The sequence below is a fragment of the Notolabrus celidotus genome, chromosome 14 (assembly GCF_009762535.1).
Source record: "Notolabrus celidotus isolate fNotCel1 chromosome 14, fNotCel1.pri, whole genome shotgun sequence".
In the NCBI taxonomy this organism is placed as follows: Eukaryota; Metazoa; Chordata; class Actinopteri; order Labriformes; family Labridae; genus Notolabrus; species Notolabrus celidotus.
Genome location: NC_048285.1, coordinates 9,817,454 through 9,837,363, shown reverse-complemented (window position 1 = coordinate 9,837,363; position 19,910 = coordinate 9,817,454). Strand labels below are relative to the sequence as shown.

The window sequence follows — 19,910 nt, the reverse complement described above, 5'->3', positions numbered from 1 at the left end:
TGGAAACCACTGTAGCCCATTCAGCACGATGGATTGTTGTCTAGCTTCTTATTCGCGGCTGACGTCACAAGACTATTGGTGCTTTCAAGTGTTCATTGTAAATCTCAACTTCGTAGACTTAAATGATAAACGTGTTTTTGTGTTGGACAAATGAAAGCGGTATCAGTATATTTTGTGATGCAGTGAAGGCCCGACATACTACATTTGCATAATATATGAAAAATCTTCTATGCTGGACAACACTTGTTGACCCTCCTGTTATGTTGCGGGTCAAATTGACCCTTTTTATAGTGTACTTTAGGCAGTATGCCTTCCGAACCAAATGCTGCATAAAAATCTGGGCAGCAAGTGACAGAAGAGGAGTCGTCTTAATTTATCAACATCACTTCATAAAAATAAATATTTATATTTAGGGCTTTCCAACGTACATTTAAAAAGTCAATTAATTTTAATGAAAAATGAGTGAGTTATCCTCATTGAACCATGATCTATGACAGGGGTTCCCAAACTTTCAGCCCGTGACCCCAAAAATATAGGTGCCAAAGACTTGCGACCACCACTGACCCTCAAAGGGATTTAATGTGGCTTCATTTAGCTGGTCTGCACAAAATTAACGGACCATCTTTTTTACTATAATGGGTAAAATGCATAAATTTTACATAACTTTAAAAAACAAATCATTCTGGAAGACATATCATGTCGTCGTCCCCCCATTTGTGTCTTGCGACCCCCCAGGGGGTCCGGACCCACACTTTGGGAACCCATGATCTATGAGACTTAAAGAACACCAATGGACCAAATCTAGATTTAAATGGTTAGAAATGGAGTTAAAAGTTAGATTTAAATTTTTTTAATATTTTCTGGGGGGTTCTGACATTTTGGGATAATTGAATATGCCCCGGGTCAAATTGACCCAGGAACATTATTGCTGTTCCAGAGAAACGAACATAACAGGAGGGTTAATGTCCGTTTTTTGGTGCAGCACATGAATGCATCACGAGAGCGGGCGCACATCACCACAGGAGGTGACTTCAACAGCTCCGCAAAAGTTACACATAGACGGACAATGCAAAGACAACCCCAGAGAGTGAAGAGCGTGAGGTTTATAACCAGTTTAATTTAAGTGGCATAGTTTTCTGATAAGGACTATCGTTTAGCACGGACCTATAACGCTTTTATAACTGTACCCTCAGCATGTTGGTGAGACAGAGGGAGTTTCGTGCTTTTAACTAACTCGGGGATCAAAAGCACTAAACCAAACCAACGTTAGCTGAACAGCAGTCGTCAGGAAACGTGAGTCAGGTGTGTTTTTATGCCATTTTTGGTCACACAGCTGAAGTTAACTCTCTTAACGCCGACGTAAGCGTTACTGTCTGGTTAGCTTTCACCCAAACTAAAAAAGCCTTATTAAACTCAAGCCGATCCCAAAGCCTTTAAACGTGCTTCACGTCAGTACAGAGTCCTCTATCATTGTCTTTGGATCACAAGGATTTCTGCTGGAACAAAAATAAACACTGGACATCAACTTACATATATTTGGGTGAGTATTGTCAAAGTCCCTTTACGTTTACTCAAGCATATGTCTTCATTTTGTGTAATTACGGGAATTAATTCTGAAATTTACTTTAAGTCAGTATTGAAATGCAGTTAAAGTGAAATAATCATGCTGACTTTGTGCATGTGGCTGCCTGATCGGCAGGTGGGGCATTGACTCGATGGTAGAGTTATGTAACAATAGAAAAAAAATACAGTTATATGACAAAAACTAGCTTAAAATCCCTTTGTATGTGAAAGGTTCCTGGAACTATGGCCTCAGTCTTTGTGAAATAGCTAATCATGTGTCATCAAGACAGATGTGATGCAGAATGAAGTAATTTATATATTTAAATGTTTGTTGTATTTATTCTACCCCATATGACAAAGTAGCACTGTGGTCCTTTTGTCATGAAACTCTGATCTGATAGTTGATACTATTCTTAATGTGTTCAGATCTGTAAGGACTTCTAAGAGGACACGTTTTGCAATGACAACCTCCAACATAATTGCTGTTTGCGTTGCTTATTGTTAGTATAATTGGACATCAGCGTTCGCATGTGGTTGATCATGTTTCTGCTACAGGAGCTGAATGGCCTCCGTTGTTGCAGTGAAAACTGAGAAGCGACCTGCAGCTGATTCTCAGGATGCAGACTCAAATGCAAAAAAACCCAGGTAAGCTCAGGTGCTGTTTAGAACTCACTGTGCACACTGTGTAACACATGCATCACATTACTCAACAGGGCTGCAAATAAAATCAATCTTTATATCATTTAGTTCCTCATTGTACACTGGACCAAAGAATAGGACAGCTTTAGTTTCATGAATGTTTGTGTTCTTGAAAATGGTTTCATCATGCTTTCACTTTCTGCCCCACAGGAAACTTCTGCCCAGCTTAAAGACAAAGCGAGCCCCTGAGCTCGTCCTGGTGATTGGCACAGGGGTAAGCTCTGCGGTGGCCCCTCAGGTCCCTGCACTCCGATCCTGGAAGGGCCTAATTCAAGCCTTGCTTGATGCAGCCAATGACTTTGACCTACTAGAGGAGGAGGAGAGCCGGCGTTTCCAGAAGCACATGCAAGAAGATAAGAATTTGGTGCATGTGGCTCATGACCTCATCCAGAAACTTTCCCCGGTAAGTCTGCCTGAGCCCTGTTTCTTACCTCTGCTTTCCACCCCACCCTGTCGCACATGTACGAACACATGGCAGACAGACTGCCAGCTCGGTCCTCTCCCTCAGTCTGGGACATTTTGTTTCAACTTGTATGGATTTACATAAATCATCTTAGCAGTGCCTCTTTAAAATACTGATAACCAATGGCAGGAGGGTTGTTTTGGGGTCTTTTTCTTGGAAAATAATTCAGATCAATATAAACGATCTTTTAAGTCACTGTTTCTGTTTAGAGGATGTCAAAGAAATTGCGTAAAATAAAAAACTCTCAGATGAAAGCAGATGAGCTGAAACAAAGAAGTGTTGTTTTTTTAGCCCTGCCTTTCACTATCAGTGCTGTAAGCATACATATTTAGAGCACATCTAATGCATGTAAACCATATTCAGTGAAGAACAATTAAAAAACTCTGTCCTTCAAGCTGTCGTTAACTTATCCCACTCCTATGTTCTCATTTATCAGACATAAGATGAACTAATCAATGTAAGAAAGAGTAAAAGTCAGCACACTAAATGTCCTTTAAGAACTTTTAACCAGGGCAGTGTAGCGTCCAGACCAGCAGTGGACGCGTGTCAGCAAAGGGCTTTCCTCAGCGAACAAGTGTTGCTGGTCATGAACCTGAAGGGAGTGTATTGTTTGGGTGTCCTCCTTGTTTTGCCTTTTTGAAATGAATTGAATGAATGATGCTACTTAGTAACATTACAGGCCACATAAAACTTTGAGGACCAATCAAGTCCACCCAAAGTAGCAAAAACGTTTTACCATTTAAATAAACAAGCCAACAAAAACTACAGGAACCTTAAAAATGACATGACCAACATTAACTGGCCCAAGAAAAGTCATTGATCCACAGTAACAGAGATAATCATTTATTGTGGGTGTGAAATCAGTGATTGTTACTACAGAATTGTGCTCTCCAAACCATTGGGAGTAAAAAAAAAACAAATTGTGAAAAAAAAAACACTTTGACATTCCATATCACAAACAATTCTCTACATATTGAACCGGTCTAATCTGGAGCAGGGCTGGCAGATGGGAGCCTTAATACCATTTGCCTCCTGTGTTAGTCATGTCTCATCGCACCTTTGACATTGATAAAACACTCTTTGTTTCAGCCCTCAGCCTGTTGTCACAAAGGGAACAAACAGCGCTTTTATGGCTTTATCCATCGTGTTTATTTCAATCCACAGTCGTGCAGACACTAGCTTACTGCTATTGGCTACAGGCACAACGGGCTCTAGTATTGCTGAGGAAAAAAACAAGCATAGACTAATGTGAACCTATAGACCCCCCAACCCAGCTTTTCATTCAGGCTGCGCGCTGGTGACAGTCAGGACCATGTGTCACCATTTCATTCACAAAACCCCTCTGCAAAAGACTTCTGTTGTAGTTAGTATAGAGCTTTACCTGAGCTGATTCAACATTAAAAAATGAATGAATCTAAGTGTTCCCTCAGTGTATATGACATTGCACCGTTTATACTTCTATCAAAATGCCCTGATAAAAGTGAGCCCATAGAATTACTTCAGGTAACACAACACTAAGAGTTTAACCCCGTTTCCACAGTAAGCAGCTGAGTTACAGTGGACTCCAGGCACACAAAAATGGGTAATGAGGGTAATCTGAAGTTAAAACCCCAGAGAATGTGTTCGTTGTAAATCCTAGCACACATCTGACCTTTGGAAAAACAAGGCTAATTACAACTGTGCTGACTGGGTCGATTGCTCAATCCAGCAAGAGACATAAACAATGGAATTGAAAAGAGTGATGGAGGAAACATTTGTTGTTTCTTTTCACTGACAGATAATATAAAGTTTCTGATAATATGCTTTTAACAATTAACATAGTATTAGCATAACCCTGCCAAGCTCATCCCCTGTGAACTACACCTGTCTGTGTTTACATGGGAAGTATGCTGGTCTCTGTTTCACTAGTTTTAGCATTACACTTGTATCTTCACTCAATCAATCAGTCAATCAAGCTTTATTCATATAGCACCTTTCATACGAATCAAAAGCAATTCAAAGTGCTTTACAGTGATCAACGACAAGAAAGAAGCAAAATTTAAAAAATGGCAAGACATATTTAAAAAAAAAAGGGATTTAAAAATAGAGACTAATGCACACCAGTAACAATAAAATATGCGTAATTAAAATAAGTTGAAACATCAAATTAACATTAAGAATATAAATAGTTGAAATAAATACATTTAAAAAGGGGTAAGGATACAAGTTTAAAATAAAATGAAGGCTAAAAATATCAATAAAAATAAGTAGATAAATAAAAAACAAATAGTTGGAATTAATAAAATAATAAAAAAACATTAAAATCAATATAAAAGTAAAAAAGTAAAGTAATAAGACTGATAAACCCTACATAAAAGCCAGACTGAATAGATACGTTTTTAGTTTACGTTTAAAGTCTCAATATCTCCACTCGGCGCTTACTTAACACTTGTTGGCTTGAAGGCCATGAGCGAGCATCTACAAGTCAAATACATTCTTTTGGTTTGGGATTATTATTTATAAACTAGAGTTGTTTGTTTCCACTTGATGTGGTTATTACAAGGACACTGTGATTTCAATGGGTGGTGTTCAAACCAGACATGGATAATACGCTTCTTCCTGTGGAAAGGGCCGCTGCTGTTTAGCCCATTAGAGCTGTAATCTCTGAGAGTCAGCCCTGAACTAGGATCACCTTGGTCACTGCATCCACTACCTTTGCTATTCTTAGCTGCCCAACTCTTCCTGCGTGAGATTTAGACTAGGAAGTCTCCGCCCTCAATCTCTTAGGAGACTGAGTTGGTATGTGAGTTGCGACTTGAAGAGCTCTTGACAGATTCAGAGAGGTTGATGATAAAAACAAAGAACCTTGAAACAGAACAAAGACGCCCTCGAGCAGGTATCGTGAAAACGTGCACAGATTTCACACACCCCTGAAATCTTATTGAAGAGTGTACGTTTGGGCACTCAGGATGATATTTGGAATACCTGTAAGGAACAGTGCCGTGAGGAAGTTATGTTGAAAGCAAGTTCAAACCAATTGTGGTGTTGAAACACCCGTCTATCATGCTTAATGCCAGTATTACATGACTGTTGAGTATTAAAGGTTTGCTCTAAGCTCCTTAATAATGTTGGTAACCAGCAACAGTTCTTCGTGGTGACTACACCAAACTAAAAACAGTGCTGATTTTCCCCTAACCACGCACTCCTTATTATAATAATAATAGTAATAATAATAATAATAATAATAATAATAATAATAATAATAATAATAATAATAATAATAATTCATATAAAATAATAAACAATAATTATAAAAATAAGATTTATTTCTATAGCACTTTCTAAAGTTCTGAGTTACAAAGTGCTTCACAAACAACATGTAATAGCTTATATCTCTATTGGCACACACTGTACGGAGGATGAATTATTTTCTAATTATTTTCATTGAAGGACATGACAGACAAAGCCCGCCTCCTTACCTCACGATAGCTCCACAGAAGTTAGGTTGCATTCAGCATTTCCAATATGGCCCCCGCCGACGATTGGCTTCAAAACAGCGCTTCAAAAACAGATGGGTGACATCACGGATACTACATCGAGGCTGCCATCTTGCTCTGCTATGTTTCTACAGTAGCACAGAGCAGACAAACTAGTTACATACAGGTTTTTGTATTTATTGGTGGCCACTGGAAAATAACGACGGAGTAGAGAGTTGCGTGCAAAAGACTTTGTATTGATAGAGGTTTTGGATGTTGACATCTTGACAAATGGATGGTCATACCATTGCTATGGTAAAGTGATCAATGGGAGGGGTGAGCAAGGGAGCGTCACATCTAGAATCTGGCTGCTGGATGACACTAAATAGTCACTTTTTTTCTGTTCATTTAAGGAATCTGTTTTAAGATAATTCGTAGGGTTTGAATTAATTTTTTTTTTCCTTATCAGTTAAATAAATTCACTAAAATGGACTCATTCTTGTGAGAAGAGGTTGACAATCAGCTCATTTTTCTCTGTAATCAAAGGATGTTAGCAGGGCCTAGCAGCTTAAGTGCACGCCCAATGACAAGGCAGTAGTCGCTTGTTTGACTCCCAGCCCTGGCATGACTTTCCCTACTCTACTTTCCCAAAAATAACATGACTTTTAAAAAAAAATTCCATTTAAAAAAAGGAGGATGTTAGTAAAACAGTCTGAGACACCTTGTCACCTCAGGATTAGTGCTTAAATGGTTAAGTTGATTCAAACAGTTTACATCCTCTTTGTACACTGAATCACAGTGCTGAACTTCCCTTTTCTTTGTACTGTCATCATAATGCATTCACTGATGTTTAAGGTAATAAACTGACAACTGATAAAGTATACACTGTAAGGAGTGCATCTTAGGCGGGTTGTTGTTGGAAGTTGCTGCTCAAAAAGTGCTGTGACATCCTAGTATTTGTCAAGGCATCAAAAAACCTTGTACCTGTACATTAAATGTACTTTCTTATTAAATAATTACTTATCTTCAATCTTAAAAATGAGCGTTTTACACCTGCAGTGGTGTAAAAACAGTCCTAAAGTAACTAAAATGTTGCAGTTCTTCCTCACACATCATAACTTCATCTTTCCTTCCCTGTTGCTAATTCGTTTATATCTTCCACAGAGAACAGGGAACGTGAGATCAACTTTCTTCAAAGACTGTCTGTACGAGGTGTTTGATGACTTGGAGTGCAAGATGGAGCACGCGGGGAAACATCTACTGCGCTCTGTGCTGCAGCTAATGGAAAGCGGCGCACTAGTTCTCACTACTAACTTTGACAACCTGTTGGAGATTTACGCCGCTCACCAGGACACCAAGCTGGAGTCTCTGGACCTGACGGATGAGAAGAAGGTATTGGAGGCTTGGCCTGTGCTTTGGGGTCGGTTGATTCTTTTTCTGCCACGATACGTGTTGTCAGCTCTTTCAGGGCAAAGGTCACGTTAGGAAGTGATCTGATTAAAGGAGCTTATTTGTAGGTTTCACGTCGGATGATCTCACTCTTAATCACAAACATTGTCAATGCTGCTCTACAGGGAAGATTCCCCATTAGTCATATTTATGACGATACTTTCAGTGAAGTTCCTGGTTGAGTTCTAGAGGAAAACAGATAACGATCTGACCTGAAGGAGCCTTTTGTCTGTGGCAGGTGGGGAAAGGTTAAAGTTCTAGCCATTACTCAGCTGCTGTCGATTTTTATTGATAGAACAATATTTGCTTTTGACTAAAGACTTCACTGATGGGGAAACGTGTGTTTTCCCAGCAGAGCTCGGTTTGTTTCTTTTCTGACTTCTCTTCTTCTAACTCAGTAAAGTCTCCATTTTTAAACCATGTCACTCACGTCCCTGCGCATTAGAAGATTGATTGCTTCTTAAATAGAACACAAACCTGCGAGGGCTGGTTAGAGTTTTCTGAGAGACACATGGCTTTGCCTCTCAGTTCTGGTATTTATGCCCCGTCTCCATCAGGGCTAATATCCTCTCACTTCTGTTTACTGATTTTACTCCCTGCCCAGCCAGAACAGGATTGAGTGCAATGGACTGTTAAGAGAGTGCTCGTGTGTGTGCGTGTGTGTCTAGGTATTGGAGTGGGCCCAGGAGAAGCGGCGGTTAAGTGTTTTGCATATCCATGGTGTTTACACCAACCCCAGTGGTATCGTGCTGCACCCTGCTGGCTACCAGAATGTACTGAGGAACACTGAGGTTATGGTGAGTTCTAACTTCAGGTTATGTTCTCAATAAGAACTTACTGAAAAGATTCTTCACTAAATGCCTTTGATATAAACTACAGAGCTTGTTATCTAATTCATTATGACGTGTGGTCGTATGAACTCTGCTGTGTCCCTGCACATTGATGCTTTTAAATTAAGGCTTGTGTAGTAACGAATACATCGACTGGTTTCCACAGCGGGAGATCCAGAAGCTCTACGAGACCAAATCCTTCGTGTTCCTCGGCTGCGGCCGCACAGTAGACGACACAACCTTCCAAGCTCTGTTCTTGGAGGCGGTCAAACACAAGTCCGACCTGGAACACTTCATGCTCGTGCGGCGCGAGGACGTGGGGGAGTTCAAGAAGCTGAGGGACAACATGCTGGACAAGGGCATCAAGGTCATCTCCTATGGAGACGAGTATGCCGACCTGCCGGAGTACTTTGAGAGGCTGGCCAACGAGATCTGCAACCGTGATGTGTCGAGCAACGGCTGGGGTAAGGAGGATGGAATTAAGTCTTCGATCATTTTTATGTCTGAGCCGTGCAAGTTTACAGACGGATCCAAGCCAACCAGAATGGGGATTTAGGAGAACGGCACCCTTGAGTTTTATTCTTAAAGCTGCAGGATGTTTTCTGATATTTGCCAAATCAGGATATGCCTCTACTTCCTCATCTGTCTTTGATTGGCCTTCCATTAATTTCTTAAATAATTTGAAGAACAAAATCTAGCCATTAAAAGTCTGACACCAGAGTAGTCAATCCTTGGTTGTTTGTTCTGCATTAACTAGTTAAAGAAAATGAAGGTTAAGTGTAACGAATGTCATATATGAAGTTGTGTGTTTTGAAATTTAAGCAAAAAAATAGATTTTTTATTTTATTTTTTTGCTGAAATGAGTTGTATTGTATTAAAATCCCTTGGCTTAAAAAGATAACTTAATAATTGCACCTTACATTGTCCTGATTTTCTGAACACCATCTCAATGTAGCCTGTATTTTATGTATCTTACAACATGTTAAAGTATTCTAACTTGCCTGGACTCAGATCAAGTAAATCTACCATGTTGAAGATTTCATTTATCTAAAATATACATGTCAGAAGTTTTCTCTCAATTCTCTCTGTTATATAATTCTTCTTTTATCTTCATCTTCAGGGTCTCCCTCACAAAACGGAGAGGAACAGCAGAACGGCTTTAACTCACTGAAAAGCCTCCTTCAAGGTTAGGACTGAATGCTTCTCTTTGGCTTCAGGCAGTGGCCACATGCAAGAACATTTCCAGAGTGATACTATAAAGCTCTGTAAAGACTCTTGCACTCTTAATGCTTGCTGATAGTTAGAGAACTCAAGTCTGTTCTTGATTTTCAGTATCAAAGACCTGCTGGTATTCCTTTCCACAGAGGTACAGCTGACTTTGCAGGATTGCAAGCAGGGAAGTCAGCTGCAACTTTTTCATTGATGCTCTTTGTTGTTCACAACTGTCACCTAAGTCCATCCCTCTTTTTTTTTTTGCCCCACACTATCGATCTTGACAGACATGCAGTCTCAATCACTATCATTCCTTTTTTTTTTTCTATTGACAGAATTGTCTAATTTGAGAGTGATTTCAATCAATGGATTTAGGATTCCAGGAACAGTCTGAGCCATGGGAGACCTTTCAGTTGTCGTCAGTTGTTTACAGCTGTTTATTATTATTTCCTGTATTGGTTGTTGTTTAAAGGGAACGGAGAACTTAAAGAAACACTCAATGCCAATACCCGAACTCTTAGTACCGATGTATTGTATTTAAATGTTGCTCGACATTAGGGAAGCAACAGAAGGAAAAGGTTCTTGATATGCAGATGATGCAAGGATATTCTTTCACTTCACTGACAAACATGAGAAACTCAATCAGCTGTTTGGATTTGGATGTAGAAGAATGCAGTTAAGCAAAGTGTCAGCTTACCTGATCTGCCCTGTCTGAGAGGTTCTAGGTACACGCTGTAACATACATCACGTTCTTGATCGAAATCAGTCATGTATTGAAATGCAAGGATCGTCTGTCATGCCCTACTCCAGAACCAGAAAATAACTTGTTTGCACACTTCTGAGTGAGGAATGGGGGCAGCTGGATATAATCCTATGTCATGGTTACACTACTTACAAGTCATTCTGACATTGTCCTGTAAAAGTTGAGATGTAGATGGCAGAGAGGCTCCCAGCCAGTAGCAATCACTTTTCCACTCCTGTGCTGAAAATGTCCTTTTGAAGCCTTTTTTGTATTTTTATTACTTGCATGTGTTTTCTGATGTAGTATTTATATGTACTATTTTCAAAATAAAGCTTTTGGTATCCCAGCTGTCTTGGTATTCTTTATAGCGGCCATACTGTTAGAAGTCTGTAAGGGGGCTACAGAGCATGTGACCTGCAACATATGACACACAAGCTCCACTTCACAGGCTATCAATAGCATATAGCAGCTTTATTTAGAAATGTTTACATTCTCATAAATTAGCCAAAATCTTCTGTATATCTCTTGATTCTCTTGTATTGCACTACAACAAATTAAAGGGGGGCAAGAGATATTTAAGACTTACATATACTCTTATGTAATAAAGAGTCAATCAGAAGGGAAAACAAACACAACCGACCACACAGAAGGTGTAATCTGAAAAGAAACGCACGATCGGATCTAAAAAAATAATAATTACAAAACCATTTCATCTTCATGAATTTCAGACTCAGAGATCAAATTCTCTTCTGTAATAAAATGGGAGATCTGTGTGGTAGACTGCTGAGGAGTTCTGAGGGATAACTGTCCATCCATAAGTATCCCCATTTCACAAACCGTGTCTTAATTAATAGTATTTTTTGACGAGAGTACAACATGTAACTTCATAAGTGCTGACTTTACGACCAAATGTAAGCAGATTCATACTCCTTCTCAAAAGCGGAGGTAGTGATTTCTGAACTGCAATGCCATGGTACTTTAGGATGACAACCACCCATGTGGTACAAGTGTTAACTAAGAAGACGGTGGGGCAGATAGGCACTATGGTCACTAAGCTTTCCTCAGGCACAGGCAGCTGCTGAAATGTCACATTCAGCAGGCCCTGACAACCTGACCTCATTTACAAAAAGAGAGGAAAACTGTCAAAATGCCACAGTGGGGATTTTTATAAGCCTTTACTGTGTAAACCAGAAAGCTGATGATATTTACAGCAAAGGTCCATTTAGTCAGCTAAACTGTCTTTAGGTTTGACTTCTCTCAAAGTCCAGGCTGATCTGAGGTATGATTTAACTTAGGCCTGAAAGTTTTACATGATGCACCTCATTTACACTTCTCCTTTCTCGGGGAGAATGAAGTCCTCCCTGTGAGTGACGAGTTCTTTATTCGATGCAAAGTAGAGAGGGCAGGACAGGGGGATGAGAAACGCAGGTTAGCAGGGCTGGGACATCTCACGGCAGCGTGGCAAAGGTATTGTTGGCTTTGTTGCGTCAATGAATAAACAGCAGGACACATGCAGCCACTTAAGCCTTCATCAGGGCACTGACCACAGCGCGGGCGTTGAGGCTGCGCAGGTCATTGTAGGTCTGCCCTGTGCCCACGAACACAATAGGCTGGCCTGTGATGTAAGTCATGGAGATTGCAGCACCAACCTGTGAGGGAGGAAGGATGGCATATGAATGCTGTCGACTTTCCACTTAGGAATTAAACATCAATCCTAAAACCCCAGAGGAATTATAATTGTATCAAAAGATTCTTTACAAGGTCACACCACATGATGACAACCAGATGGAAAACAAATTTAAATACCTTGTCATCAATGGTATCAAACTTAGTGAGTACAATTCCATCAATGAGGCGAGGCTTGTCAGACATGGAGTGGTCAGCCAGAGCCTGGTTGAACTTCACCTGAGGACAAGAGTGAGGAAAGTTGAGTTATTCATGGGAAAGTTGATATCCCAGTTAATATGTATTGCTTCATTTTCCATCTTAATATTAACAAAGTGCAGAGAACGAGGAAACACATCTGTTCAACAAAGACCGTTTAACATGACAGCTGATTACTGGATCAACACTGACCCCTGCTGGAGAGTTTGAGGATAGAAGTCAATTTGACCCTGCAGCGTTTTTATATCAGTCAGTCGACTCAGTTACATAATGAAGTGGAATGTTATTACACAAATGTGATATTAGGTATATTTCCTCTCAGTGCATTGTGCATCCAAACAAAAGTTGTATTTGTCAGTGGCATTACCAGCTGGTCAACGGCCTCATTGCCAACCAGAGCCTCTCCAACAAAGAGCACAAGGTCAGGCATGTTGACTGCAATTAGTTTGGCCAAGGCCGTCATTAGAGGGGCGTTGTCCTGCATACGCCCAGCAGTATCAACCAGCACCACATCAAAGGCCTGGTTGCGAGCTGGAGGGAGGAAACAAATGTTACTTCACAATGTGGGTGATACGGATAAATAAATGCAAAATTCACAGAACACCCTTTCAGCACTCTGTATTTTAAAATCAAGGTGCAAGGAAGGACAGTCACGTACCATAAGCAATGGCCTCCATGGCAATCCCAGCAGCATCCTTCCCATAGCCCTTCTCATAGAGCTGGACCATTGGTCGTCCTCCGTGCTTCTCTGGAGGATGCAGAGAGTTCAGACGACGCTGATGAGTACGGAGCTGCTCCACTGCACCGGCTCGGAATGTGTCACAGGCTGCGATCAGCACCGTGAAACCGTTCTCTATCAGCCAGAAAGAGATCTGGAGATAGACAGAAAGATGATTTATATTGTGTTGAGAGGGTTAACACAAGAATGTAAAACTACCATCAATATTTGAATAGATTATTACTGTCAGTTTTTTGTATAACACTTGTTGTTATAAGTATTTGGCTAAAATCGTTATTATATGTTGTTATTATCGTTATTATATGTTGTTGTGATTATCGTTGTTGTTATTATAAGTATTGTTATCTATTTTGCTGTTTATTTTTCTTTAGTTTACTTGGTTCCTTTTTGTTTCTCTGTTAAATGTCTTGTTTACTTGTGTCAGTATCATGAATTTAATTAAGTCAGCATCTTTAGAAATGTTTATGACCAATCATTAAGGAAACAGTTATGATTGCAGGCATGTTTAAAACTGTTCATGAGAGTAAATACTGCATGTGTCCAATAGGTGGTACTGTTATGTGACCAAAATGTATATGTTCAGATGAGTTCAGGCTGGGAATATGATCAAATGTGTAAAATCTAATCCGAAAGTTAGTACCATGTGTGGCGTTATCACTGTAGTAGAGAAATTAGCCCATATATGTGTTAAGGGGAGAGCCTTGTTCATGGATATGAATTTTCAAACTGATCTCTTTGTATGAAGGAGTTACAATAACCTCCTGCCTCATGGCGAGACGTTAAAGTACGACATAAATCAAAGCTCAAAGCAGATATGGCTGCTTAACTTCAGTACATAAGAAATCCCCTTGTCAACAACATGCACCAAAATGAAGTGCTGAGATGAAGGATCTGTCCAAAAAAGCTTCATTAATGCTCTATATAAAAAACATGCTGAAAACGTTGCTCCAAATGCTGCATAAGCACTCTTGGTTTAGGTATTTTAAGACAGCGAGACACATAGTAACTTCCTCTCCTTGTTCCTCTGACAGGGCGGTAAGTGCACGCCAATGCTTACAAAATCAAAATAACGCCACACAAAGCTCATAGGATAGAATGGACTAGACAATCAGCAACCACAAGATCATGGAAGCACTTAAAAGATGGTGGATTTATGGAACATGTCATGACACTTCCCACGATGATAACTCACCTTGGCAAGGTTGGTGGACTTTCCAACCCCATTGACACCACAAAACGTAATGACAAAAGGTCTACGCTGGCCCTGCGCCTCCATGACGTCTCTCAGAATATCCACCCGTCGCTTGGGCTGCAGGATCTGCACCAGGGATTCTTGCAGGGCCTGCTTTACTGTTGAGGCCACAGCTGCAATAAAACACACAAACACAGAATGACTGATCTATTCTCCTGACATCATATACAGCCTTCTGTGCTGTTTCCTGCCATAGATGACCTCATATAGTTACAAAGACATCATTATGGTTGGTTTATTGTGTGGTGGGACAAAGGTGACGGCACCAGTAAAATGTATAGTTAAACTTCAAGCGCCTGTTACGTCAGTGGTTCCCAAACTTCTCAGCCCGGGACCTCCACTGTCCTTCGAGGTAGTGATATGTATCTCACTGCTGTTGGAACACACTAATAGGTAATCCAAATATGGACAGGGCCTATTAAACGTAATTTAGCTGGTTGGTAGAGAGTTAGACTTCCTATGTGCACATATTGCTACATTTCCTGTAAATGAACCTGCTGCCAATGATACCGTCATTCGTCTGGGGGTCATGTGAGGTCAGAGGTCATGTGGCAACAAGGAAAAGTGGAAAACAAATAAAACTTGTTCTATTTGCATTGTTTTATTTAAAATTTAACCACTAGTTCCATTTATATTTTTAAAATTATGGAGAAAATATTTATGTTAAATTGTTTTGTTTTTGGAAGGCATTACACGACGCCCTTTCAGTGTTTCACGACCTCCACTTTGGGGACCAATGTGTTACGTGATAGTGAAAGTGTAAAGGCAGATTATGAATGAATTTGTGTATGTGACCTGTGTCAGTATTTAAGGTTGTGAGGGGTTATTGGCGGCCGTTTTCTATTTAAGGTAGGAACCTTTGTTGTGTCGTCAAGTGTTCCACCAAGAAAGGTGAGACAGTTTTTGATCGCTGAAACAGCATGGTGCTGCAGGAGTTATTTGTGAAGTTCGTTTGTGAAATTGTTATGTATTGGACACTTCTGGAGCACAGATCATGGAATTAAACGGACCGGGAGTTCAAGATGCAAATATTGGCCTCTACACTTGTCATGGCACTGATTATTTAATTCTAAAATCATGAGCTGATCTAAAAATTGACTGTTATTTTATACACCGATACATTCTACACAGGTAAACTGATGACAAGTGAAGGACTGGTTTGTTATGATCTCAATATAAATATACTGCAAGGTCTCAGGTAATAATAAAGGGACTACCACAGTGACACATGTGAAGTATAACATATCCAAGTTGTGTCACACGCTATCGCCTTAACCTTCAATATGTAAGGGATGTTTGTAACCTTCTGAGCATGAAACTAAGGTCAACCTATTTAAATCTACTTACTACCCAAATCAGATACAATGCTGAGGAAAACACATTAACCCTAATCACATTACTTTTCCCAGCATGCAAACTGCTGTGGTGCTCTCAGGGAGGGAAAGTGTAGCTCGAGAGAAGAAGCACCCAGCATTGACTTTTGAGTTTTCATCATATAAGAAATGATCTTAAAAGATTTGTGTGGGTGGGGATCTGTTGTCTGTCATTGGTACATTAAAAAGGTATACACGTTTACTCACTGGTGAATGTGCCCATGACTTTGCCTTCCAGTTTTTTGGCTACAGAGTCACAGAGCTGGGAGGCAATTTCGGCTGCTACATTCTTTGCTGTAGGATCAGAAAAGAGACACATTAACAGCAATCAATGCACCTTTAAATGCAACATCTCACAAAGTCTACGGGTTTCAATAAGATGGATGTGATTTTTACCGATGAGGTGGTCCCTCATCTTCTCCAGTACCGACTCCATGTCCTCCCGGGAAAGGCTCTTGGACCCTACCAGGCCCTTCAGCATCCCAAACATGCCCCCGAAACCACCACCCTTTTTGGAGCTGAAATAAACAAAGGTGGGGAGTTGTTCAAAGTGTAACATACATTTTAAAAAAGTATTTTAAGATGGCAGATTTACACAAATACGGCAAAGACGCACAATAAAGTATTTTCAAATCAAAACTACAGAAAGCAAACCAATGCTCTGTTACCTTGCTTTGCTTGTTTCACTGACAACAACTCTTTCCTCTTCCTCTTCCTCCATCTCCTCTTCTTCACTGGACTCATAGTCCACAGACAGCAGGTCACCCTTCATGGAGTCCAGCTTTATCCCCTGAAACACATCCTGGACATTGAGAACTCGGCACCAGACCACTTACTCTACCACAGACTTCTGCTGAGCTAGAAAACCTCTATGTGTCGGGTGTAAATAAGGGAGGAGTATACCGTGTCAATGTGTGCTTCCATGTTCTGATCACCACCATTTGGGGAGCTTCCATTCTTTGTGTAGTCCAATTCCTTGGTGCTGCTGCCACCCATGTCCCATTTGCGCATCTGCTTCTCCCTCGGCTTCTGAGGCTTTGGAGACTTACTGTGAGACGGATGAAAGAAGATCAGAATGAATTAATCAGAATTAGGATAATAAACATGCTCATGATACAGTGCTGTTTGGTGATTTGACATTCATGAATGCATTTTCTCTTACACTGGTTTTTCAGTGATGTTTACAGCCATGCGCTTGCGAAAGAATTCATCTCTGTTCTTTTGTATGATCTCGTCCGCAGACATGCCCTGGTTCCCATTCTCAACCGTCTTCTGCCCAGAGGATGAGTTCTTGCTTTGATCCACTTTGACCGGCTCAGCTGCAGGAGCTGGACATGATTGGGAAAGAAATCAAGTCGAGATAGAGATAGAGATTGTGCTCCACTGACATTATGGACTTTTTAATCTTTTTAAGAAGAACCATATCCAAAAGCACATACCCTCCTTTTTGGTATTTTTGTTCTTCTTGCCACCCTGGTCTTTTGCTTTGTCCCCACCCTTCGTCTCAATCATTGACTTCACAGTTTTCTGGGATTTTTCGGACTCCTTAAAAGACCGCATAGGAGCAGGATTCCGAGCTTTGCTGCTCTCCTCTGCCTCTCTGGAAGTAGACATTTGTTATGTGTCAGCATGAAAAAGACCAAAAAAAAAAAACAAGTTAACAGAGTACATGCAGTTCTGTTGGTCTTATGTTCTCTTTTTGGGGTACACATTATGATACCTTACACTGAAAGACATCACTTCTTTCCATATTTACCTCAGAAGATTGTTAAAGTCATCCTCAAATTCAAAGTTGTTACTGAGAAGCTTGAGAGCTCCTTTCTGCTCCAACTCATTCTTATAACGATCTCGAAAATGGAGCTGAACATCATTTATGAACTTGTCCACGTAGGTCAGCGTCAGGATCTTTTGAAAACCCACCTGGACAGAGACAGGGAGGAAAGAAGAGTTAGGAGATGTTCTGTACACCAGTGTTAGCAACAGATGTTCAGTCTGAGGCTCGATTGTTGTTTTGTTGTAATACAGTATGGTTGTAGTGGAAACTTACCACAAAAATCAACTCAAACTCATTGTCGAGCTTGTATTTAAGACTCAGGGCCTCATGAGTGTATGAGTTATTCCCACTCCGCTCCTGCAACACCACAAACATCGCTTACATGTCAACACAAGTAAAACACACATGCTGCTCAAGCTAGCTCTCTCTGCTCCGTGCTATATACAAGTTATAGTGACCACAGCTCAAAGCCCAGCTCAATCTTTCAGATCTTAATGCTGTGATAATTAAGATAGTGATATTTCACCTGTTTAGAACACAAATGTTACGCAATAAGCTTACGTTTGCTACCTTTTAGCATTAGCCGTAGCTGTTGAAACCATGCCGAGGATAAAGACACAGACAACTGTCTCTGGATATTTATCTGTCGTGAAGCCTTACCTGAAGAATCACCGAGCGGATCAGAGCGTTGACAGGTCCAGTGAAAGACTCCGTGACCCCGGCTCCCTGAAAACACCACAACACTATCCCCCCTTTGCTGAAGATGGTGAAGAAGTCTAGCATCTTGCCACCACGGATCTAGATTTAAAAGACAGAGGAAACATGTGAATGGATATCTGTAGTTACATCTGCGGCTCTGAAAACTTGTGAATGTTAATGTTTACTCTTAAAACATGTCAATCTTACCAGATAAATACTTAAATAGAAAACAAATCCCCCACGAGTAAAACCCACCACCAGGGTAAAACTGTTTTAGACACGTCAGATACAGAACCAGGAAGTGACGAGCTTTTCCGGGGAGGGTTTTTTTTTACGCGCATGCTCTTTTTACGAGCACAGCATGCTGTAATATTTTAGCATGTACGTTGATAAACGTCATCACTCTTATGTGTTGTACTGTCTATGGTTGTAGACAGTTTTTTATAGTTTTTATATAGTTTTACAGTATATTATATATATTATTATTACACTATATTATATGTATTATTATTACACTATATTATTACAGTATACTATACAGTATACAGTTTTAATACAGTTTAAACCGTTTTATACAGTCTATAAGATAAGATACTCCTTTATTCGTCCCACAACAGGGGAATTCATGGAGTTACAGCAGCAAACAAGGAGGTGTACAGTACAAGAATTTCAACAAGAATATATATATAAAAAAATGTCCATCAGAGACGACAGCTTGGCCATAATGCTGTGGTTGTAGACAACCCCTGAGACCATACCTACTTACTTAATATACTTTTTGTATGTTATTCAAGCTTTTTTTCTTTTTCTTTTTTTTTTCTTATTATTTCTTATTATTTATTTTGTTACTTGTACTGGCGCTAATTTTTCTCTTAACTAAATTTAACATAATTTATTCACTAAGCCTATCTGTCCGGCAGGTAAGGCTAAAAGTAGTTTTCTGTTTGTAGAATGTGAATTAGCTCCAGTTTATAGTGTAATGCAGATGTTAGTTTTCCCTGTATAGCATCCGGGCATTTTATTTATACATGACTGAAGTAGCTTTAAAGTAGTACTTTAAATGTCCTAAGGAAGCAACATTTTACCTTTGTTGACAATTACTCACTTCATCCAATGTTAAATTCAACTATGGTTGTTATTCAACCTCAGTTGGTCATGCTTCCCTTGACTAAACTGGGGCTATTCAATCTAAAAATTGCATCAGCCACAGGGAGGAGCACCAGCTTTATACCTACAATATTAAACAGTGTTGATTTTCTACTTTTCATTCAAAAATATTTTGCAATCTTGCCCTAAACTAAACGATTTCCTGAAAAAGATCAATAAATTGTATCTTATAAAGAGAGAAGACTTTCGGCTGTGTGAATGTCAGTTATGGTTAGAAATAACTTTATTTATGAGTTGGACACACTTTGTAACACAAAGGAAGTTTAAGAACCTGGTTAAGATAATGAAAAAAGTAAATACAACCTGTTTTCTCTAAAATAAGTAAATTAGGCCTATCTAAATTCCGTTTTAAACATGTAATTGCTAGTCTCCTGGTAATCCAATATTTCCACCTGATCTAAGGAAGTATTTTTGGCTCATAATGGTCTTCTAATTGAATATCAGCAAGACGTATGTGTAGTTGACTTCATCATTTGTTCATGTGTATTTCTGAGAAGGGTTTCACAATCTGCTCAGTTTGAGGTAATTTGCTTTCGATATTTGCATGCGTGTGCAGTCAGCAGAAAACTTCCTCTTTTCTTCCTGTGATGAAACACAAAGTTTTACCAC

The 19,910-nt window shown here is 39.9% G+C and overlaps 2 protein-coding genes across 2 annotated transcripts; one reads left to right on the top strand and one right to left on the bottom strand.

Moving 5' to 3' along the window:
- Nucleotides 1-982: 982 nt before the first annotated feature.
- On the top strand, nucleotides 983-10,759 carry fam118b (family with sequence similarity 118 member B). Its single transcript, XM_034700774.1, has 8 exons — nucleotides 983-1,540; nucleotides 2,119-2,208; nucleotides 2,413-2,665; nucleotides 7,345-7,572; nucleotides 8,298-8,426; nucleotides 8,626-8,923; nucleotides 9,580-9,645; nucleotides 9,792-10,759. The coding sequence occupies exons 2-8, from the start codon at nucleotides 2,126-2,128 to the stop codon at nucleotides 9,833-9,835; spliced, it is 1,101 nt and encodes a 366-aa protein (XP_034556665.1). The 5' UTR covers nucleotides 983-1,540; nucleotides 2,119-2,125; the 3' UTR covers nucleotides 9,836-10,759.
- A 110-nt stretch (nucleotides 10,760-10,869) lies between these two features.
- srpra (SRP receptor subunit alpha) lies at nucleotides 10,870-18,459 on the bottom strand. Its single transcript, XM_034700773.1, has 15 exons — nucleotides 18,342-18,459; nucleotides 18,096-18,233; nucleotides 17,709-17,792; nucleotides 17,418-17,581; nucleotides 17,101-17,261; nucleotides 16,824-16,989; nucleotides 16,565-16,709; nucleotides 16,330-16,451; nucleotides 16,058-16,179; nucleotides 15,869-15,955; nucleotides 14,229-14,401; nucleotides 12,956-13,169; nucleotides 12,665-12,828; nucleotides 12,220-12,318; nucleotides 10,870-12,062 (listed from the first exon to the last, which is right to left on the bottom strand). The coding sequence occupies exons 2-15, from the start codon at nucleotides 18,216-18,218 to the stop codon at nucleotides 11,934-11,936; spliced, it is 1,953 nt and encodes a 650-aa protein (XP_034556664.1). The 5' UTR covers nucleotides 18,219-18,233; nucleotides 18,342-18,459; the 3' UTR covers nucleotides 10,870-11,933.
- Between the last annotated feature and the right edge of the window lie 1,451 nt (nucleotides 18,460-19,910).

What these genes read in the sequence shown, in the direction of transcription:
- fam118b (XM_034700774.1), top strand. Translation starts at nt 2,126, where the DNA reads ATGGCCTCCGTTGTTGCAGTGAAAACTGAGAAGCGACCTGCAGCTGAT. An exon ending in ACCTGACGGATGAGAAGAAG is followed by an intron (nt 7,573 to 8,297) that starts GTATTGGAGGCT and finishes GTGTGTGTCTAG; the next exon opens with GTATTGGAGTGGGCCCAGGA. An exon ending in TGTGTCGAGCAACGGCTGGG is followed by an intron (nt 8,924 to 9,579) that starts GTAAGGAGGATG and finishes CTTCATCTTCAG; the next exon opens with GGTCTCCCTCACAAAACGGA.
- srpra (XM_034700773.1), bottom strand. Translation starts at nt 18,218, where the DNA reads ATGCTAGACTTCTTCACCATCTTCAGCAAAGGGGGGATAGTGTTGTGG. An exon ending in AGTGAAACAAGCAAAGCAAG is followed by an intron (nt 16,180 to 16,329) that starts GTAACAGAGCAT and finishes TGTTTATTTCAG; the next exon opens with CTCCAAAAAGGGTGGTGGTT. An exon ending in AGTCATGGGCACATTCACCA is followed by an intron (nt 14,402 to 15,868) that starts GTGAGTAAACGT and finishes GTTTTATTGCAG; the next exon opens with CTGTGGCCTCAACAGTAAAG.